General features: G+C 43.8%; 1 protein-coding gene across 8 annotated transcripts in view; it reads left to right on the top strand.

Moving 5' to 3' along the window:
* PPP2R5E (protein phosphatase 2 regulatory subunit B'epsilon) overlaps positions 1 to 23,478 on the top strand; it is a 231,084-nt gene that overhangs the window by 183,718 nt on the left and 23,888 nt on the right. For all 8 annotated transcript variants that reach the window (XM_075926375.1, XM_075926377.1, XM_075926376.1 and 5 more), the window contains 4 exons: positions 6,196 to 6,297; positions 7,726 to 7,818; positions 20,927 to 21,057; positions 21,139 to 21,198. In XM_075926375.1, the coding sequence (XP_075782490.1) occupies positions 6,196 to 6,297; positions 7,726 to 7,818; positions 20,927 to 21,057; positions 21,139 to 21,198 (386 nt within the window). The remainder of the gene's footprint in view (positions 1 to 6,195; positions 6,298 to 7,725; positions 7,819 to 20,926; positions 21,058 to 21,138; positions 21,199 to 23,478) is intronic.

The raw sequence follows: 23,478 nt of genomic DNA, 5'->3' as shown, positions 1-23,478 counted from the left end.
CTGCAAATTGTAACCCCCCACCCCTCCAAAAAAAATTGCTGTAGTTTTTATTCTTTAACTCGGGATAGCTAACACACAACATTTTATTAACTGGGTAGTGAAAATGTATTGTGATATGTGACTTCTACAGCAAAATATTAATTTACTGCCTGAGTCTATAGTGCACTAGGTATCTTCTTAAACTTTTCTAACATTACAGATTAAATCCAATGAAAAATTAACATATATAGGCAAAATTAAACTCAAATCAGGACTATTTTGGTAGCCCTGGCTAAAAGACTGCTGAACAGCACAGGAATAGCAGAAATCTGATGTGTATAGTTATTTACACCAGAGAAATAATTGCTTACTAAACAGAACACCCAGAAAGCCAGATGCTGGTTTGTTCCCTTGGTGTAAATCTGAAATGATTCTGTTGACTTCACTCTGGGTGAATACTCACTGAAAGGAGATCAGAACCTGGTTCAGCAAATGTAACAGAAGTGTGAGAGAGGTGGTAAATAAAGGTAATCCTAGTTGAAGCTAACCTCCAAACCCATGGCAAATGAGGCCATACAAAGCAGCAGTTGAGGAATGTTTTTTAGGTGTAGGTGCTGGCAGGCAGACTTATCATACCTGTGAATTTCTTCATTTTCATTAACTGTGCTTATGATTAGTAGTAGACCCTGGCCTCAAAATGTAGATCCACTTTTAAACATTTCCATATTTAAAGGCTGGTGGTTGAATCAGCAGTGTACTGCACATCTGTTCCTCTTTGGTATTAACATTTAAAAAAAAAACTTATTTTCTTATTTTCTTTGTATTTTTGGCGGGGGAGGGGGAATCAGATTAGATTTGCACAATAACAAGTTTAAATAAATAAAACTACAATTTTCTGGTAACGTATAGTGACATGTTTTTTTCTACAGTATGCATCTTAATATCATTTTAGGAAGTATGTGATGAGTTAAGAAATATCGTCATGCCAAAATCATTGCCTGAAAGATTGCAGTGCTTAAATTACAAGAGTATATAGAGTATTTTTAAATCACACAGAATTCCTTGAAATCTAGTTTGAAAACTGTTTTCTCCTTGGACTTGGCTTTATGTGCCAAGTTTTCTTTCAGGAATAAGATTTTATCACAGAGCTAGGGTCCTCTGAACGTAAATGTGGATTTCTGATGGAAGTCCACACACAGCTTTCATTACAAAGTTACGCATGACATTTATGAGATATAGATATAGAGTATGAATTTAAAGAAGTATTTTTAAATTTCCTTGTGAGGATTGTCAGGTGGTATTGTTAATAAAAGTAAGAAAATGAAAGAAAAAATGTATTCACACACAACATAACCCTTTCATTCATTTTATTTGTTTTAAATATTATCGACAGAAAACTGATGAGTTGGATACCAATCACTCAATACTTGTTAAAAATGCATCCTCAGTTTCAAATCAAGTTGTTTTCAAAGAATTATCGGTAATTTCAGCTACTTTATCTGCCTTTGAGGTTTCCTACCAATTTATACAGGAGAGATGATGAAACTGGCTATGTGAAGCTGTTAAATGGGTGAAGTAAACAAACTAGAAAAACAGATCAAAACTTGTTTGAGTTGTGGTCCCTGTTGTATTCTTCTATGAGTTATACATGTGTATCATGCGCCTGAGCCAGGGAATATGAAAGTAATGTCCATTAGTCCATGCATGCAGCCTACTTTATCTTGTATTTCTGACCAATGGGTTAGGGTGGTACAAACTGATCATCTTTTCAGTTCGTTCTCAACTCCACCTGTTCTAGGTTGGAACCTAGAGTGTCTGAAGCTTTGATTTTGTCCTACAAACTATAATCAATGTAGTTGTAAATAGCTAACAGTTTTCCTAGTTTAGCATTTTTAACTATTCTAATACTTTTAGTATTAGTCTCTGGGGGTGGAGGACACTAGACTGTGTGCCCAGTACCCTGGCCTTCAAACTCTGCTTCCTGACAATGCTCCTTTTCATTCATTGACTCAGTGATGCCTTTACTGCCTTGGGGGAGCATTCATTACAGCAAATATATGCTGATCTTGTTCCCCAGCTATACCTGAGAAGGGCAGAAACTTTTATCTCTGTAAATACCTTATGGAGAAGGCAATGAGGCCCCAGTTGGGCCCAGACTGGTGAAACTTAACTGCCACACATCCGCTTGATTCAGCCAGGAATGCTCTTCCTGCTGCAAAGTGTGACTGATGCAGGAGAATCCATCCCCACAGACCCCAGGGTAGGGCCTTGTTGGGAAGCTAGGAAGCACTCTCATAAACATGAGACTAAGTATTCCTTAACATTCACTTCAGAGAAATTGGACTCAACAGTAACCTGTTTTGCTATTCTTCTTTCTACCATTAGTTTACTATGTTGACTAAAATAATGAGATGACTTCATCCCATTCATTGAAATCAGTGGAGTTACACTAGTTGGACCAGTATATTTTGATCACAAATGTGTTATTAATTGGTTTAAAAAATGACACATATTAAGGACCACACTAGTTGAGAGAGAGAGGAAAAATATCTTCCTAAGACAGGGTAGGCAATAATTTTTGATGGGGGGGCCACTCCAAGGTTTTGGAAAGTGGTTGAGGGCTGCACTCTTACGTGATATTAACGGAGGAGGTGCATGGTCTGGGAAGGAGGTTGGGTGTAGAAGGGAGCTTGGTTGGGGTAAGGGATTTGGGTGCAGGAGAGCCAGTGAAGTCTGGGAGGGTGTTTGGGTGAAGGAGGCAGTTCTGTGGCACAGATTGGGGTGCAGGGTTTTGCGTTGTGACCTAGGGCAAGAGGGGGGTTGTGACCTAGGACAGGGGATTGAGGTGCAGGGGTTTGGGTTGTGACCTAGGACAGAGGACTGGAGTGCAGGAGGGGTTTCAGGGTTTTGGGTTGTGACTTAGGGCAGGGGACTGGAGTGCAGGAGGGTGTGCAGGGGTTTAGGTTGCGACCTAGGGCAGGAAATTACAGTGCAGGGGTTTGGGTTGTGACCTAGAGCAGGAGGCGATTGTGATCTGGTGCAGTGGACTGGGGTGCAGGGTCTGGAAGGGTTTATGGGCTCTGTAGGGGAGCAGAAGGTTTGGCTTATGTGGAGGGGGGGAGGGAGGGGCTGGGGTGCCAGAGGCAGGCTCTGGCCAGGAGACTTAGATGTGAGACTCCCAGCTAGCAGCCCAGCACATTTCTCAGGAAGAAGCCTGCCCCGCCCCTGCTCAGCCTGCAGGGCCATGTGCTTTGTGAATTAGAGTCTATGGGGCGTGGTGCTTAACTTGCTGCCTGTTCTTGGAACAGACAGCTCCCATTGGCCAGAAACCAGCCAATAGGATTGTGCTGGGGGGGGGGGGGGAGATCAGTGCACAAATGAAACACAAATGGCCCAGCAGTGTGCGGGGAGTAGATCAAGCAGGGGAGTCTGCGTGAGGCTCCCTGCTTCGTCTGCAGGCCAGATCCAGTGGCCCACAGAGGTATTTTGCCCAGGCCTGTCATAAGAGGAGGGCAGGACTACACAATACAGGTCTTTCTGCTTACCTGGAGTGTCTATTTGATTTATGATCCAGATGAGACTGGAAAGTATGTGATGGAGGATCTGGAAAGTGAACTGTACCACATTGGACTTAAAAAACAGTAGTCCCTATGTGCTCCCCAAACAAACCCTCCAAAATTCCAAAAACTCATATGGAGAATGACTTGTGGTAAATGCTAGTAACCACTTATCAAGTATACACTTATGGTACCTTGAATCCAACATCTACAATCCTATAACAGGATGTACACTACTTACAGCCACGTCTGTCAATGTTGAATGCCATATGACTGCAAGCAGAGATTTGTGTATACCATAAAAGCTTCAGTAAAAGTCGGTGTGCTTCACTATTACTATAGCAAAACACACCCTCTTGTGGTGAAAAGAAGAAAGTCCAAACATAAACCCACCCGTTTCTCTGTTCCACACTTTCACTCACTGATTTCTTAATTAATCCTTCTCCCTCAGTTGTTAATTATCCTTTTTTCTTCGTGTCCTGTTTACAGTGAACATCCCTCACTGTGGCACCAGTCCGGCCTTCCTGCTTTCTTTCCTTTTTTTTTACCTTCTTTTCCAGTAGTTAAATATTTTACTATTATCTCTTATAATTTTCAAATTTAAGTGTAGCTCATGCCCCATTTAACACCATATTGATTGTTTTTCGGCTTTTGATATTGAAATAACACTGAATGTTACATTACCAATATGCTGAAAATATAGCTTGCAGATATACTTTTGAAACTGCCTTCTGATTTATCACAGGTCGCTGAATTACAAGTGTAAAAAGCTAGATATGGAGACAAGAACATTGAAGAAAAATTCACTGCATATCTCAAAACCTTCAACATTACCGCTTAAACATGCTTAGTTTATCCAAACTACGTGAATCCTTCCAAGGGACCAGTAGGAGTCCTGTTCCAGTCTGTAAATGACATAGCATGCTGCTGTTTTCACCTATTTCATAACTTATTTAGGTTTGGGATGAACACCAAAGAAAAGGATTAAACCTGGAATTCATCCTAGATACTATACAAAGCTATACACCACATTCAACAGTGCAATTAATCCAGAAAAGCATTCATTTCAACTGGGAATCTTTTCAGTACTAGTATGAATTTCAGTAAGGCAGGCAGTCTCAGCAAAGCAGCTGTAATAGGATTAAGTACAACAAAACATCCATTATATAAAATATATAAATGAAAAGCAAATAATATTTATTGCTCCCAGTTTGTGCCAAATCTAAAACTTAGTACTAACTGTCCAGAGACACTAAAACTATTCCAGATACTGACAGGTGAGACTCCCTGGCATGTCCCACTAATAATCTCTTTAAGTGAAGGAAAATAATAAGGTTATATACATAACCTCATGTTTTCACACCTGCTTATAGTGCATTCCTATTGATTCTAAATACTCATTCCCTAGTCCTTTAAGATTAGTGCCCTCTGTTTGACTTTTGCTCACCTGGGAGTTAGGAGATCTCTTCAAAGGAAAAACAGAGGCAATAATTGATATGGCAGCCCGTGAGGTGCTCTTGGAACACCATTGTGAAGAAGGGATACGTTTTTTTTAGGAAGAGAAGATCGTGGCAGGCAACAAGTTTATGTGGTTACTTAGTACTGCACAATTTCTAATACGAGTTAAGCAAAAGAATTGCTGCCATTCTGACATACCTATAGTATATTAAGCTTATTAAGTTTGCAGATGATACCAAGCTGGGAGGGGTTGTGACTAATCTGGAGGATAGGGTCATAATTCAAAATGATCTGGACAAATTGGAGAAATGGTCTGAGGTAAACAGGATGAAGTTTAATAAAGACAAATGCAAAGTGCTCCACTTAGGAAGGAACAATCAGTTTCACACATACAGTATGGAAAGCGACTGTCTAGGAGGGAGTACGGCAGAAAGGTATCTAGGGGTTATAATGGACCACAAGTTGAATGTCAGCAGTGTGACGCTGTTGCAAAAAAAGCAAACATGATTCTGGGATGCATTAACAGGTGTGTTGTGAGCAAGACACGAGAAGTCATTCTTCCGCTCTACTCTGCTCTGGTTAGGCCTCATTTGGAGTATTGTGTCCAGTTCTGGGCACCGCATTTCAAGAAGGATGTGGAGAAATTGGAGAGGGTCCAGAGAAGAGCAACAAGAATTATTAAAGGTCTAGAGAACATGACTTATGAAGGAAGGCTGAAAGAATTGGGTTTGTTTAGTTTAGAAAAGAGAAGATTGAGGGGGGACATGGTAGCAGTTTTCAGGTATCTAAAAAGGGTGCAATAAAGAGAAGGGAGAAAACGTGTTCATCTTGGCCTCTGAGGATAGAACAAGAAGCAATGGGCTTAAACTGCAGCAAGGGAGCTTTAGGTTGGACACTAGGAAAAAGTTCCTAACTGTCAGGGTGGTCAAACACTGAAATAAATTGCCCAGGGTGGTTGTGGGATCTCCATCTCTGGAGATATTTAAGAATAGATTAGATAAATGTCTATCAGGGATGGTCTAGACAGTATTTGGTCCTGCCATGAGGGCAGGGGACTGGACTCGATGACGTCTCGAGGTCTCTTCCAGTCCTAGTATTCTATGATTCTATACCTAAACAGAGTTGATACAGAATTCTGTGTCTGGAAATAACTATACTATTTCAGAAGCAGCCCTTAATTTTCTTTTCTTTTGTTTTTTAGGTATCTTGCAATATATTTAGAACTCTCCCACCTAGTGACAGCAATGAATTTGATCCAGAAGAAGATGAGCCCACCCTTGAAGCATCCTGGCCACATTTACAGGTATTTATATGTAATAACTACTTCTGAGAACAAATCTGTATCACTGCTTGATGTGTGTGATGTTTTCCTACACCATCTTTTAATATACATTGGATTTGAATTGGTTCATAAGATCTAGCAATAGACACAATTGTGATATCTTCTTAACACGGCTGTTTACTACAGCTAGAACACTTACCAAGATAGAAGAGCACTTCATAATGTGTTCAGTGCTTTCCTGATTAAGCCAGGGACTTAAATTCAGCTCAGGACTAAGAGTGACATTTTCCATCACTGCATTACAAAAAAATGCTTGTAGAGAATTGCATCTCTTAGTGCTGATCTTGTACACAGTACTTCTTAGCAGATTCATCAGGAGTGGAATGACTAGTCATCCTGGTCACTTTTGCTCTGCTGAGCTATGAGAAAATTGCTACTATGCAGAAGAAGCACATGTGAGCCTTTGTTGCTATTCATGAGGATGAAGGAGAATTATACAGAGTTCTTGCATTTTTCCTTCCTTGTGTCCTCCTGACACCCCCATGTTTCTTTTTAGAAGCATTTACAAAAAATAATTGCTGCTCATTAAGGCAAAGCAGCCACAGTGTCATCTTGTTATAGGAGAGTTTGCATGGAAAAGCGTTACATTCCTTTTTAAATTTATTTTTAGCTTGCCTTTTCTCTCAACACCAATATGTATCCATGCAAAAACTGGAAGGGAGCAAATTTTTAAAATCTTTGGTCTCCTAGAAAAAAATGTGATGGGACAAATTGACAGCAGCCAACAACTCATCTGTCTACTGGCAGGTCATAGCTGCCTTCCTAAGAGAGCTAGATAATATATGTTGCACTTTCCTTTGGCCTTGTTACATGCATTTTATATATTATCTGAATTGGTCTGGTAGGTCACAGTCCCTCCTGAATTATATAGGCAGAGATGGACTTCTGTGAGAGCAAGCATCTCTAGCTCAGGGGCTAATTCTCAGTGAGTTGGAGATTCCTCATTAAATTCCATTCTGCATTAGTCTGCAGTGTTTCAGTCCGGACAGTGAACAGTTTCTAATTACAATGAAATGTTTCCATACCCTCTTGAAATCATAAAGGCCTTATTTTGTATCACTTCAGGATTCTAGAGGATAGTGAAAATGTGCTTGTCAGTTACTCCAGAAAGCTGTACAAGCCAGTGAACAAAGCATTACAAGATGACATGGCCTGTTCTTAGTGGGAATCAAGATGAAATTCGTCTGACTTTTAGGGTCTAATGAGCAAGATTAACATGTTATGCTCATGTAATTAATTCTAGCTGTAAGGTAGCACCTCAGTAAATTTAAAAAATCCATAAGATCTTTTGAAACAGACATTTTCTTTTCTAGTGCATTAGGAGGAAAAAGCTGTGAAACTTTTTACAAATAAAAAAGGAACAAAATCTGTGTGTTTTGTTTTTTGCAGCTTGTATATGAATTTTTCATACGTTTTTTGGAAAGCCAAGAATTCCAGCCTAGCATTGCCAAAAAGTACATAGATCAGAAATTTGTATTACAGGTAAGCAGTCTTGTTTTCTTTAAAACTGTCAGCATGCTTTTGATACTTAATATTAATTATTGTTTATTCCTAAAATCACTTTATTCAAAAGTAGATTGGGTAGCTTTCTTGCCCTTTCATAACAACAGGTAAGTGGGTAAAAATAAAAAAGATTCAGACTGTCAGAGGAAGAGAATATCCTTCCATCACAGAAATTCAGAGTAGATTATCAGAATGGTGCCTTCTGGATCTGGGGTAAGACCTTCTAGCCATCCATCCAGCATTTAATTTTGTTTCCAGTTTTTTTAACTCGCTTGAGAAGTTTACCTTACAAGTTGTATAACTCAGTTGAAATTGTGGCAATTTTTAAAAATAAACATTTGGCCATAGAGAGCAAAAACCTTAATAGTGTTTATGGAGAGTAAACAAACAAACAAAAACCCCTCTATTAAAAAGTGGTTGTTTATGCCTGAAATTTGACTGGCTTTAAAATTGTTAAAATATCACTTTTAAAAAATAGAATTATTTTCTCATTCTGGCTCAATAGCTGTTTGAGGGGTAACAGAAAGAGCAAAAGTTCATTAAGGAACCCCTTTCTGAGAGCTATACTGAAAACACTGATGCTGTGATGGTTTTGGTGGAAATAAAACTTAAGAGCCACGTTGCATTCAAGATATGTTAGAAGCTCAGAAAGGGAAGCATCAATAATGGGGGGGGGGGAACTAAATTGTCAAAGAATGGAAGTTTTATCTCCATGATGTGCTTGCCGCCAGCATGACTCAGCTGGGGAGGCCATCATTCCTACCGGGGACAGACAGTGTGGAGTTCCTTGTCTTCCTAGCATGCAAGCTGTTTTCCCTGTGCATTCTGCTGAATAGCTGGCAGCAGATGTAGCGTGCACCTTGCTACTGAGGAACTAGCTTTCTTCCACACCTCAGCAAAGCTCTGCACAATCTAGAACATGGGGTTCATCTACACTGAAGCGTTTTTCCGGAATAATGGACGTTATACCGGAAAAACAATACTTGCATCCACACTGCAATTGCTTTCTTTCGACAAAAAGCCAAAAGAACGGATGGGTTTTTCTGACAGCGGTAAACCTTTTTCTACAAGGAAGAATGCCTTTTCTGAAAAAGCTTTTTTGGAAAAAGACATGTGTAGACACAGTAGAGGGAGTTCTGTCGAAAAAAGAGACCTCGAGGAAAAAACAGAGGTGCCTTGCTAGCCACTCCATCTACACTCATCACAACTCTATAGTTCCTGTCTCCTGGCAGCTCTTAAAGCCGCGGGCACCCGAAATGAGGCTTGTAGCAGGAAGCCAGACCTGGAACCTGCACCTCACTGCGAGGCTCACAGTGCCACACTTCTCTGGACCCACAGCCCAGCCTCAGGTTTGAGAGTCTACTGGCCCTCCCAGGGAGCATGCCCAGGGCTCCCAGGAGCCTGCCAAGGGCTCCCAGGAGCCTGCCAAGGGCACCAAAAGGTGTGTGTCGTCATGGTCTGGAGCAGAGATCCTGGCCCTCCTGGAGGTCTGGAGTTAGAAGGAAACCCTGCAGGATCTCCACTCTAGAAGAAGGAATGTGGACATCTACAGCCAGATGGATGAGGTCCTGCCCATGAGGGGCCAGCACCCCAAGACTCTGGATCAAGTCAGAAGCAAGGTAAAAGAGCTCTGGCAAGGGTATGCCAGGGCGCGCAGCTCTCGCTCCCGGGCAGAAGGCCACTCCAGCCCCTATTACAATGAGCTCCACCGCATCCTGGGGGGCAGTGCAGCCCCTTCCCCTCCCCTTGTCATGGACTCGGGGCTGGCGATTCCCGGCCAGAGGAGGAAGAGATGGTCAGCACCATCACACTCAGCCTGGAGCTAGTACCCTGCGGCCTGGATCTCTCCCAGGCATCCTCCGAGGCTGGGGAGGGATCATCAGGTGAGTGCTCTTAGTTTTTCTCACACACAGGGCGGGAGTGGTGGGTGCTGAGGGGCTTGGGTGCAGTCATCACTAAGCCTTGTCAGCCTGGCCATTGTGCTGCAGTCCGTTCATGTGAATGCACGTACAATGCCAGTCTGCCCCACGCAGCCTCACGGGGCAGCTCCGGAGCACCCCAGGGCTCCTGCTCACAGAATCTGCGGAGGCCAGACCCACTTCTGACCCCTGGGGGAGATGCCCTCCCACCACCAGCCACTGCTGGAAGCAGGCTTGGGACAAGGGCGCATGCATGCCCATACACAGACTGAGGAGTGCCACACACAGGCGTGCCTGCCCTCTCGATTCACCACCCGCTCCCGGGAACAGTCCTGTCAGGCGCAGGTGTGTATGCAGCCCCAATGGAAGGCCAGGTTATTCCAGGCCCCTGTCCTGCCAGTGGGATCCCAGTGTGGCCAGACTCTTCCCTTACTTGCTAGTCCGTGGGATGGGCAGGGACGGGAAGCATGGTCCCCTGTGAGGCAGGGCCCACTGTCCAGGCCACGCATGGCCTTGCTCCCTGGACATTACTGTCCTCTGGCCCAAGGACTGTTATGCGCAGCTCACAGAGGAGAGCAAGGCCTTAGGGACAGTGTCTGCATGGATGACTGACCACCTCTCCCTCTTTATTCTCCACAGCCTGACTAGCCATGACTGAGGGGCGATCACCAGCAGGCAAGCCAGCTGCCCCACTCCAGGGGAGTCACTAGTGCCAGAGGGTCCAGGAGGACCTCATGAGGGAGCATGTGGACGTCCTCTGGGACATGGAGCAAACCTTGGCCAGAAGGTCCTGTATGATTCCCAATGGTGGGCCCAAATATGGACCAAGCTGGTGCAAAAGGGCTGCAACATGTGTGCCACCATCCAGGAGATGATGGCATACCCGGCTTCTGTCCCTGTTCCTGTCCCTGCCCCTTGCCATGCCTGACCCCTCTCCCCCTGCTATGCCTGACCCTGCTCCAGTCCCTCCCCCACCCCGCCTGCCCCACTGTTGTCCCTGCCCTCCACTCCCAAGGTCGCCAAGTTCTCCAGACCCAAGGTTGAACTTCCAGCCGCACCACGTGCCACTCCCAGCTCCAGCTGAGCCCTCCTCTTCCCTCCCCCTATCCAGGTTCCAAGCCCCCTCCTCAGTTTCTTTTATTATAAAAAATACAGAGATATTGGTTTAACACAAACCTTTGTATTTATTGAGTGTACAGGGAAGGGAGGGGTTGTTGTGGGAAAGGCATAGGGAGGCAAGGCACAGGCCCCTTGTGGGGAGGCCCTGGGGAGAGTTACTGGGGTTCTTGAGAGGAACTCTCCCTCAGGGTCTTCCGGATGCGCATCCCAAGTTGATGGGCCTGGCAGATGGCAGCTGTGCACGGCTGCTCAGAGACCCGTCCCTCCCAGCAGGCCTCTGCCCCCTGCCCTGGAAGAAAGGCCTCCCCCTTGCTTTCTACAATGTTGTGTAGAACTCAACAGGCCAAGATCACCTGGAGGATGTTGTGCTTTCCCACATTGAGGTGGGTCAGGAGGCACCTGAACCTCGCCTTCAAGTGTCCGAAGGCGCATTTGACCTGGATGCATGCCCTGCTCAGGCGGGCATTGAAACGGTTCCTGCTCAGGTCCAGGTGACCAGTGTAGGGCTTCATAAGCCATGTCATGAGGGGGTAGGCCGCATTCCCCTGACCCTGAAGTCATGCTGGGGGAAGAAAGCGCCAGCCTCCAGCTTCTGATATAGGCTGGAGTTTCTGAAGATGTGCCACCCCTCACCAACCAACAAAAATGTCTGTAAACTGTCCGCAGTGGTCGACAAGGGCCTGCAGGGCCATCGAAAAATAGCCCTTCCTGTTGATGTACTGGGTGGCTTGATGTTTTGGGGTCTGGATGGGGATGTGGGTTCCATCTATGGCTCCCCCGCAGTCGGGGAAGCCCAGGGCTGCAAATCCGGCAATGGATAGGGACCAGGTCTCCCAGGTGGATGACCCTGCACAGCAGGACGGAGTGGGTGGCCCTCATCACCTGTAGAAGGAGACAAAGACACAAAGCAGAGAATCACCCCAGGAACCACCCCTTATGTAGCTGCCTACCCACAGGGCTAGGTGGGGGTGGGACTGCAGAACTTCCCCACTCCCAGGTTCACCACCCCAACCCCCCTTTCCCTACGGTCCCCCTTTCTAGTACTCCTCCCCCTGCCTCCTGGGACTGCAGCCTTATCTCCCTGAGAGGGCCCTGATGGTGGACTTTACAATGCCGAACTGGTTGCCCGCAGACTGGTAGTTGTCAGCGATGGTGACCCACTTCTCCAGGGGGATGGCGGGTTGCATCTGGGTGTCCTGTTGTTGGAGGGCAGGGGCAAGGCAGGCACACAGCTCCATGAAAGTGGCCATCCTCATGCGGAAGTTTTGGAGGCACTGCTGGTCGTCCCACCGCTCCATCACCAGCCGATGTCACCTCCCCCCCCAGTCGGAACTGGTGTCCAGCCTCCGGAACCTTTTCTCCACTATATGGTGTGGTTGTAAGGGCCTTGCTCGGTGTCAAGCTCCTGCAGTACCATGAAGGCAGCCTGCACAATGTACTGCAGAAACTGCAGCATGACAGTGTGGGGCCATCACATGCCCAGAGGCAGCTCCATCTCAATGGCAAAGAGTGTGCTGTGGTGTCCAAAAGCTGGGAAACCAGAGCATGCATTGCAAATGCTTTGTTGCCCTTTGGAGAGGTAGGCAAGCAAGCAGCAGAAGCTGAGAAATGGCTGTCCAGGGGGGCCCCTTTAAACACACATCTGAGAGAGCCTTTGGCAACAGCACCCAGAAGCAACTGCTGGACCTAATGCCCTGCCTGAACTGGTTCTGGGTGGCCTTAAATGCAAGATAGCATCCAATCAGGGTGGACATTATCTTTCAAAATTTCATTGCGCTTTTGTTGTGTGGACACTATCTTTTGAAATAAGCTTTTCCGGAAGATATCTTCCCGAAAAGCTTATTCGGAAAGAAGCTTGCAGTCTAGATGTAGCCAGGTAAGGCACAGGGAAATTTATCACAGATAAAGGAAAGGAAGAAGACCTTAAAGTACAATGGTTTGCCTCCTCCCTGCAATTTTCAGCAGCGGGTCTATTTTGTCTTTCGTGCTTCTCTCCCCAGCAATGGATTTGTGTGGAATCTCTGAATAAAACCAGAAAGAGAACCTCTAGGAGGATCAACATTTACATAAGGGTCATCCTAGAAGGGAGAGGAGATACTGTGTCTTTCTCAGACCCTCTTTCCTATACATCTTCATGAATGATTCTTTTCAAACACGATCACAACCTAGGAAGGGAAAAAAAAAGTATCATTCTTCATTTCCCTCCTTCCTCTCAGTAGAAAAGTCTCCTGGAGAGCGTGACCAATAATTGCTATGATGAAGTTTCATCCCCATTACTTAGCAAATCCTAAGAAGGTCACTTTAAACAACTTGGGTTTGGGAGTATCTTAAATCCCATTGTGATGGTCTCCCCTCCCACCCACCGATACTATATGACATGTCCTTATGTCTAGAATGGCCATTCAGTGCCTCATGGAGATCCAACATGACGAAGTTGCTTGCTTCAAGATTTTCTTTAGGGGATATTTGGGAACGAGTAACAAGGAATAGATCACTTAATGGTTACCTGTTCTGATCATTCCCTCTGGAGTCCCTGGCATTGGCCACTGTTGGAAGGCAGGATATGGGGCTAGATGGATCTTTTGCCTATCTCAGTATGACCGTTCTTATGACCATTCGCAGGCTTTTCTTTCATATTTCTTTTTCCTTCAGACCTAGCCAGATTATTGAGACAATCCCGATTTCCCTACTCTACAGTCTAGTGCAACATTGCTTCTGTACTGTTGTTACATGCTTCTACCCTTACTCAGCATCCCACGTATACTTATCCCTGGAGCTTCCTCCTAAAGAAGCTCACCTTGTCATCTTTTCATAATGTTGCGGTAGGGGTATGGCTGTGGATCTAAACGTGGGTTTCGGCATCTGGTAGGCTGTACTGGTATGCCAAATGGAAGGAGTGGTGACAATTAAGAGAGGAATTTCAGAGTCAGGAATGGTACTTTGAATATGTATGAGACACTATATTCACTCAACAGTGCCTCTTTAGAATCAAATTATTCTTCCCATGTGATTAAGGTGGCAGACTTTTCAAAAATAGCTGTGCAACTTTTAGATTGAATGAGTATTAATTAATTCAAATGAAAGTTTTGTCTAAATTACAAGTTAGGTCTCAATTTGTAAACAGTAAATTTTGCATTCAAAATTCAGTGACTGGCCTATTAAAATCATATTGCAATTGCAGGCATACATTTAAAGTCAATTTAGTTTTAGAATTTTAATTTCATAAGTATTAGGTAACTATGAGTCATTTATACTAGACAGCAACTAAACTTTTATATAATTCATCCTATTCGGTGAATATTGTCCCATGGCATAGTTGGTAACTTTAAACAGTGACATTCTTTTACTTATATTTCATAGAATCATAGAACACTAGAACTGGAAGAGAACTCGAGAGATCATCAAGTCCAGTCCCCTGCCCTTATGGCAGGACCAAGCATGGTCTATATCATCCCTGATTGATGTCTGTCTAACCTGCTCTTGAATATCTCCAGTGATGGAGATTCCACAACCTCCCTAGGCAATTTATTCTAGTGTTTAACCACCCTGACAGTTAGGACATTTTTCCTAATGCCCAGCTTAATGATACTCATTAATGAGTAATTTACTAGTTGAGTAGTCAATGGAATTTCCATTGACTAGTTGATAGGCACTTCCGCATTCCTCCTTTGAAACGTACAAAAGTTCCTGCTGGGGCTCTTGTATATTTCCCAGGAGGAGTGCCGAACTCCGTGCACACCCCGAGGCCAGCGGAAAGTCCTGCTGACTCCGGCTCCATGCGGGCGCTTACACTTTGAAATGTGCAAGAGCCCCCGGGGACTCCTGTACATTTCAAAGCGGAAGTACCTGCGTGGAGCCCAGAGTCAGCGGGACTTCCTGCTGGTCCTGGGCTGCATGCAGCATGCCAGCTTTGAAATGTACAAGAGTTCCCAGTGGGAGCTCTTGTGCATTTCAAAGTGGAAGTGCCCTCATGGAGCCTGGGGTCTGTGCTGCGCTGCCGCTTTGAAATGCCTCGTGGAGAGTGGGGTCAGCCGGGAACTCCCCAGCATGGCATATCCGCAGAACCCAGGGTCAGCTGGCAACTCCCCAGCTAATCCTAGGTTCCGTGGAAATGCCATGTGGAGCCTGGGGTTACCTGGGGACTGATCCTGGGCTCCGCGCAGTGTTTGCGCAGAACCCAGAATCAAGTGGGGACTCCGCAGCTGACCCTGGGCTCTGCACAATTTGAAATGCTGCGCTGGAGTCTGGGATCAGCTGGGGACTCACCAGCTCATCTCGGGCTCCACTTGGCATTTCAAAGTGGCAGCACTGCATGGAGCCCAGGATCAGCTGGGGACAGCTGAGCCCAGGCTCTGTGCGGTGCTGTCCCTTTGAAACGTTTCAAAGAGGCGTTTTGAAGAGGCAGCGCCACATTGAGCCTGCGGTCAGCTACGTGTAGCACTGCCACTTTGAAGTACCCTCCCCCTCGCCTTTGCTGCCTTTATCTGATAGAGTCAGGAAGGGGCAGGGGGGATGGAATAGTCCTTAACATCCTTAGTTCAACCTAAACCTCCCTTGCTGCAGTTTAAACCCATTGTTTTTTGTCCTATCATCACAGGCCAAGGAGAACAATCCCCCCCCTCCTCCCTGTGACACCCTTTTACAGGAGTGGGCAATAATTTTTGGTGGGGGGCCACTCCAAGATTTTGGCAAGTGGTCGAGGGCCACACTTTTCTGTGGAGGGGGGTGTAGGGCACGGGGTAAGGGACTGGGGTGCAGGAGCCGGTGTAAGCTCTCAGAGGGTGTTTGGGTGGAGGAGGGGGTTGTGACCTGGGTCAGGTGATTGGGGTGTAGAGTCAGGGAGGAGGTGTGGGTGCAGGAGAAAATTCTGTCCTGGGGGAAGGATGTGCAAGGGGGTGCAGGGTCTGGGAGGGATTGTCACCTGGGATAGGGGGTGCAGAGGGTTTGGATAGTGATCTGGGGGAGGGAGTTGGGGTGCCAGAGGCAGGTGCTGGCTGGGAGGAGTTTACCTAATTGTCTCCTGGCCGGCAGCCCCAACCTGCTTGAAAATACAGGCTGCTCTGCCCAAGTGGCTCTCAACTCCAGCTGCCCCAGTCTTGCAGGCCAATCTCTCAGCTCTGATTGGCTGGCTGTTTCCAGCCAATAAGAGCTGAGAGATTGGCTGAGGTCAATTCTTATTGGCTGGTTGTTTCTGGCCAATAGGAGCTGAGGATTGGGTTGGTGGTGGGGAGATAACATGAAGCCTTCCCCTTGCTGCAGAGCAGAGAAATGCAGGGTCTGTGTTAAACGCAGCAGCTGCGTGTGCCTGAGGGTCATGGCAGGGTGGTCCGCGGGCCGTATCTGGGCTCCAGGCCATATTTTGCCCAGCCTTGCCCTTTTAGATACCTGAAAACCACTATCATGTCCCCTCTGTTTTCTCTTTTCCAAACTAAACAAACCCAGTTATTTCAGCCTTGCCTCTTAGCTCATGTTTTCTAGACTTTTAATCATTCTTTGTTGCTCTTCTCTGGACTTTGTCCAATTTCTCCACATCTTTCTTGAAATGTGGTGCCCGGATACTCCAATTAAGTCCTAATCAGTGCAGAGTAGAGTGGAAGAATGACTTCCCTGTATCTTGCTCACAATACTCCTGTTAATGCATCCCAGAATCATGTTTGCTTTTTTTGCAACAATGTCACACTCTTGACTCTCATTTAGCTTCTGGTTCACAAGCTTGTGTTCCCCATGACCCCTTTTTGCAGTACTCCTTCCTAGACAGTCGCTTCCCATTCCGTATGTGTGAAATATATTGTTCCTTCCTAAATAGAGTACTTAGCATTTGTCCTTTTTAAACTTCATCCTATTTACCTCAGACCGTTTCTTCAGTTTGTCCAGATCATTCTGAATTTTGACCCTATCCTCCAAAGTAGTTGCAGCCTCTCCCAGCTTGGTATCATAAGCAAACTTAATAAGTGTACACTCTCTATGCCATTATCTAAATCGTTGATGAAGCTATTGAATAGAACTAGTCCCAAAACAGACCCTACAGAACCCCACTTGTTATGCCCTTCCAGCATGACTGCGAACCGTTAATAACTACTCTCTGGGAATGGTTATCCAGCCCGTTATGCACCCACCTTATAATAGCCCCATCTAGGTTGTATTTGCCTTGTTTATTGATAAGAAGATTAGGTGAGACCATATCAAATGCTTCACTAACGTCTAGGTATACCACATCCTCCACTTCTTACTTATCCACAAGACTAGTTATCCTATCAAAGAAAGCTATCAGATTGGTTTGACATTATTTGTTCTTTACAAATCCATGCTGACTGTTACCTATCACCTTAATTTTGTTGTTGAATTTGTTTTTAAAATTTGAGAAACTTTAATTAAGTTAGTCCTAATAAGGAATGGCTTTAATTTAAAAATGAAAAAAATACTAGTCACTTTTGGTATTTATTGACAAACCTAGAGCGGTGTCATTGGTTACTTAGTTTAGCATTTGATTTCTAAATACCACTTACTTCTATTGTGAAATGTAAGGCAAATATTGCTAAGACACATAACAATGAAATATCCACATACTCATATGTTTTGCTCTAGGTTTCTGTTTAGTAATTTGTACTTCCCATTTTTAGTTATAGTTAGTATAAAGGTGTCATAATAATCATGCGAATTCTGGAAATGATTGAGCCTGTTCTTAAAAATAACCCTTTGTTATTTTGTTAATTCCTGAAGACAAATTGGACATAACATATCAGAACATGAGTCTTTTAGTATGTTTTAAGCCTGTAATTGAAATGGATACTGATAAGATTAAACAGTTTCCCCCAAGAGAATTTGTACAATAAAATTGAAAATCTAAACGTTTTGCCCATATAAACAATTCAATCAGAAAGCTAAAATCCTATTGTTTCTGTAGCATTTCCAGCTATTTTCTGTTGTAGATGAAATTCAGAATTTTTTGGAAGGGTAAGGTGTGTGCAGTTCATTGGGTGGACTGGTTTTGTTTTTTGTTTTAAGGCAGATCTTATTCAACATAATGATTTTGTTTATAACCTTTCTAGGGCAGATAACAAAACTCAATTTCCCTCGTGAAATTGCCATATAAATCTCAGGCTTCATTTGCAACTTCGAATGCCTACATTAGCAGGGCTCGACAAATAATACAATCTACTCGCCCGGGACGAGTAGATTATAACCCGGAAGAACCGGGTTCGGGCAATCTGCGCATGCGCAGAACGATCAGCGCATGCGCAGATCACTGGACAGCCTGGCTGGCAAGCGGGGCTCGCCGCGGTTTGGCGAGCCCTGTACATTAGCCTCCCTAGTTCAAACTAGGGGGCTAGTGTAGACATACCCTTATTCGGTAAATATAAGGCAATTTGTATTTGTGTGTGTGTTGGGGGGGAGTAAATGGGTGACAACTCCTCCTAATTGTCATCAATATATACTGCTTTATTTATTTTTGTTACTGTTAGATTTCCTTTACAATTTTTTTGATTCACTCCTGTCTGTTACCATCAGATCAGATTATTTCAGTTGCCAAGGCTCCACACGCTTCTTTCTTCTGGAAGCCTTGCCTATGTTCTGAAGTGTTTCAAAATTTTCTTAGTGAATGATATTCTTTTCGCTCGGTTGCTTACGTTGGTAGGTCCCCACCCATTTTTGTTCTATCTGCTTAAATTATATCTTCTTAAAAATAAGAATATTATAATCCTGAGGTCAGAGTTTAAAGTGATCTTTGCCAATGGTATTATGATTGTGCTGTTTTTTATTTCCAAGTATATACAGTAACATGCTCTAAAATCATACGTTAATTAGGATTCCTTGAACAGCTGAAAACAGTCTATTTAAACTGTGATAAGCTTTTTCCTTGTTTAGAGTACTTTTTAATGTGTCCGCAGTTTTTTGTGATTGACTAATATCAGGAGTCCAATTATACAGTTTCTTAAACTATTCTTTAGATTACTGTTTTCTGTAGTATAAATGTTAAGTTTTATTTTTTTCCTCCACTAATTATACATTATCTCTTACACTTCTGTAGCCATACGTATTTATTACTAGCAGATGTACCTGGAGTTGCTCAAGTCTTTAACCGTGTGTGTGTGTGTGTGTGTGTGTGTGTGTGTGTGTGTGTGTGTGATTCAGGAGTTAGCACACTGTGCAGAGGGTGCTGGAGTCAGGGCAGGGGGCTGGGAGATGTGGGGGGCTGAGTACAGAATGTGGGGATGTAGGACTCAGGGCAGCGAGTGGTGGGCTTGGGGTAGGAAGTGTAGCAATCAGGGAAGGAGGTTGTGGAATGAGGAGGGGCTCGGTATGAGGTTGGTGTGTGGGGAGCTGGAGTGAGGGTTTGGGGATGAGCAGTGGCTCAGGGCAGGGGGCAGGTGATATGAAGGGTGCAGCCAGTGGTTCCCCTGGGAGGAGGGGGCAGCGCTGGGGCTGTGCTTCTCCCAGCCCCCTGGGAGGAGCCACTACCAGCCCATTAAGCCCCCCTCCCCTCCGACCTCCTACCATTCTATCCTGAGCCCTGCACCTCCCAAAAAGTGCCCTGACTCCTGCTCCCCAGGAGTGTAGCAGCACTCTCATTCACCCCCTTCACCCCCCCCCCCATTCCGGTGCTGTGGCTCGGGGGAGGGGTTTGGACTGAGGCTTGGGGGCAGAGGGGCCACTTACCAGGACTGGTGGCCTGCAACATGCAGAGGTCAAGGCCCAGCTGACCACGCTCTTACTGGTGAGGTCACCCCCCTTCCCCCGTGGTCAGTCTGGAGTATACCTGTTGCTCATATTTGCTGCCTCCTGTGGTCATTGCAGAGCATAACTGTTGCTCCTGTCAGACCCCTCCCTTTCTGTGTAATGGAAAACAATTGGATTCCAGGCACATCTCATTGAGCTGGCATCATCAAACCCTGACTTTGGTTTAAGTTATGATAAGAGGAAGCAGCATACCAAATTCGGTGGTCCTAGCTCTTTCCGTTTAGGAGGAGTTATTGAACAAATGGACTCTCAAACTCCTGGACAGACAGATGCACATTTCTAAAATACATAGTACGATTATTATAATTATTGTTATTCAAACCAAGGGGACAATGTGACTTTTTAGACCATTAAGAAAAACAAGGTCCAGTAATAAGGAGACTATTATGAGTACACTTGGGAAAAAAATCTCTAATTTGTGAGATATTCCTCATATTAAAGTACTGGAATTAGCTTTCAAACTGATAGAATGTAGAATCGAAGAATCTTTTTATGTGCAACCACTGTGAAATCAAAATCAGATCAAGTATATACACATAGTTGTAAACAACTATGAGTGGTGGGAATTATGCATGTAGGAGAGATGAGAGAAGCATTTGGGAAAGGGAAGCTCTTCCTATTTAAAACCCAAATGAAAAACCTACCTTCCCCTAGGTCAGACATCAGTATAATTATCTATTTACATGTTTTGAAATGGAAACAAAAATAGAAAAGAGAGCTTGAGCAAGTTGGTAGTGTTCATAAACCACAAGTGGGCTCAAAAGTCCTGTTACATACTCTGTGCCTGTCTCAATTCAGGAAATTGGGTCATGCCCTTAAAGATTTTGAGAACTAAATTGACAGGACCTTATTCAATGAATTTCTATTTTGTAGCTAAACTCTTTATTTTCCTACCGTCTCTGGAATGTCACCAGTCCAAGTCCTCTGCTTAACAAGATAATTGGAATAGTAATTGATTCATTTATTTAAAGGCTCAACTGTGGCTACTTGAGTTATGAACACTCCACAATACATTTTCTACAGAATACATTGGCTGGTATTCATACAGTTGACTAAATACCTCATCTCTATATTGACTCCTTTCAACTTTAATTAATTCCTTTTCGGTTTCTGTATTAAAAGTTTAATTTTAATTTCTTTAATTTTAAAAACAATTTTATTGTGTGTTTATTTTATTTTTGTTAATAATGAAAGCAACAGATTTGTGTAACGGCTGTGTGCACACTCATATGCAAACTGTATAAAATAAAGCCAGTTTACCATGTCTTGTTAGTCATCTGAAACTTGCATTAAATTTTCTTTTTCAACAGCTTTTGGAGCTATTTGACAGTGAAGATCCCCGAGAACGAGATTACCTTAAAACAGTCTTACACAGAATTTATGGCAAGTTTCTTGGTCTTAGAGCATTTATCCGAAAACAGATTAACAATATTTTTCTACGGTAAGTTTTGAGGGAAAACAGTTGTATTATAAATGTTTTAAGAAACTAGGTATCTATTTATTTTTTATCTTTATTTGATAGGTTTGTTTATGAAACTGAACACTTCAATGGTGTAGCTGAACTGCTGGAAATATTAGGAAGGTAAATAAACCTTTACATAATAAGCCATCTCAAAGAGTTATGCTGAAAATTTCAGGGCTCATTTAAAAAATTATCCTAAACCCTCATTCTGAAAACAGACTTGTGCGCGTTCTTAGGTGTCAGTCTTAGCATAACTCTTTGCAAAGAGGATTTAATTGTGTGTAGATTGCAAAATACAATTTTTTTTCTTACATTGTTCCCCGTGGCACTTCATTTTGCCGTGTACATTTCAATTTTTTGCTTGAGCACACTAAGCATCTGTTAGGGTGTTGGTTTCAGTGTGTTGGTTATCAATATAATTGTAAAAACTTAAAAAACAACAAATAGTCTAGTAGCACCTTAAAGAATGAAACATGTAGATGGCATCATGAGCTTTCATGGGCACAACCCACTTCTTCAGATGACAGGAATATTAGAAATCCATATCCAAGGAAAAATAAGGGAAGGGGGTGGGGGAGGAGGGAAAAAAGAAAAAAGGAGGGGAGGGGAAAAAAGGGGGAGACAGTGAGTAGGGGGAGACGGTTCAAATAGTTACAAGAAGCTGATAAGAACAGTTAAGTCATTAGGATGTGGAAGATGGTGTGTGAGCCAGCCACTGTAATGTCCCTGTTCCTACCATTTACATAAGAATTAAACTTGTGAATGAAGTTGAGTTCCAACCATTTTCTGAGTATTTGGCTTTTGGAATTGGCCTGAAACAAAATGGTGACTTGGAAATCCATTAATGAGTGTCCAGGCAGATTAAAGTGTTCTCCAACAGGTTTTGTGTATTTCAGGGTTTCCCAACGTATGGGTCGGGACCCAAGTATGGGTCACCATTACATTTCAAAAGGTTCGCCAAGTGTCTTTCCAGGTGTCTCTGCTCCCTTCCCCCCATTTTTGAATTGCCTTGGGTCACCAAGTTTTCCTGAATTGTCAAAATGGGTCCCCATCTGGAATAGGTTGGGAACAGCTGATGTATTGCCTTTTCGGATATCTGATTTGTGTCCATTAATTCTTTCCCATAGAGACTGTCCATTTTGGCCAGTATACATTGCAGTGGGGCTTTGCTGGCATTTGATGGCATACACCACATTAGTGGATGTGCAGCTAAATGAGCCTCTGATTTTGGTGGCTGATGTGGTTGAAATCGCTAGTGTAGATGTGTGGGCAGGTCTCACTCTTAGTCCTTAGGGGAAAGGCCAGTTCTTGCCTACAGACAATCCCCTAATCTCAAACAAATTATTTCAAGTAACCACGCAACACATCTCCATCATAATCATCCAGGAACCCACCCCTGCAATCAGCCCCAGTGCCAACTCTACTTGTACATATACACTAGCAATTTCATCCCTGGACCCAACAATTTTGTTTCAGGCCAATTCCACAAGCCAAATATACAGAGAACTGGAACTCAACTTCATTCACAAGTTTAATTCTTTGCAAATGGTATGAACAGGGACATCGGCTGGCTCGCACACCATCTTCCAACAGGTTCCTCCTAATTACTTAACCAACCAGCCAAACAATGGAAATGCTAATTGTTCTTATCAGCTTCATGTAACTATTTGAACGATCTACTCACTGTCTCTTTTTTTTCCCCTCCCCTCCTTTTTTCTCTTTTTTCCTCCTTCCCTTATTTATTCTTGGATCTGGACTTCTAATACTCCTGTCATGTGAAGAAGTGGGTTGTGCCCACAAAAGCTCATGAAACCATCTACATGTTTTGTTAATCTTTAAGGTGCTATTAGACTATTGTTTTTCAAGTTTTTCCTATTACAGACTAACTCAGCTACCCCTCTGAAATATAATTGTAGTTAGTTCCACAGTCCATCAAAGAGTACCTTAAACTCTTTTATATTACCAAACAAATAGGCAAGGTCATATATACACTTGAATCTCCATATTCCCCTTTGGCTTTTCCTTCTGCTCACATACCAGGGGATGGTGTCTGGGAGTAATGAGGGTGCAGAGACACATGTATCCCCAGGAGTGGGGCACCAGGTAAGCAGCCCATACCATCCCCCTCATGCTCAGATCCCTCAGCACCTGGCCCAGCAAAATTTTTAATATGGCAAACCCTGTTTCCCAGGATTGCTAAATTGAGGAGGTTCAAGTATATTAGGCAACAATATTGTACGAGTGATCATAGTTATTCTCATGTGAGCGTTTAATTAGTAAATAGCAGTGACTAGAACTAACCTTGATCACTGGCTAGTGCAAATCTTCAGCACATATTATATTATCTGCAGTCTATCTTCTTGTGTAATTACTTTGATAGAAAATATTTGATAGAAACTA

Source organism: Pelodiscus sinensis, chromosome 4, assembly GCF_049634645.1.
Source record: "Pelodiscus sinensis isolate JC-2024 chromosome 4, ASM4963464v1, whole genome shotgun sequence".
Lineage (NCBI taxonomy): Eukaryota > Metazoa > Chordata > Testudines > Trionychidae > Pelodiscus > Pelodiscus sinensis.
Note: the sequence above shows the minus strand (reverse complement) of the source record. Positions and strands in the feature narration are given on the sequence as shown.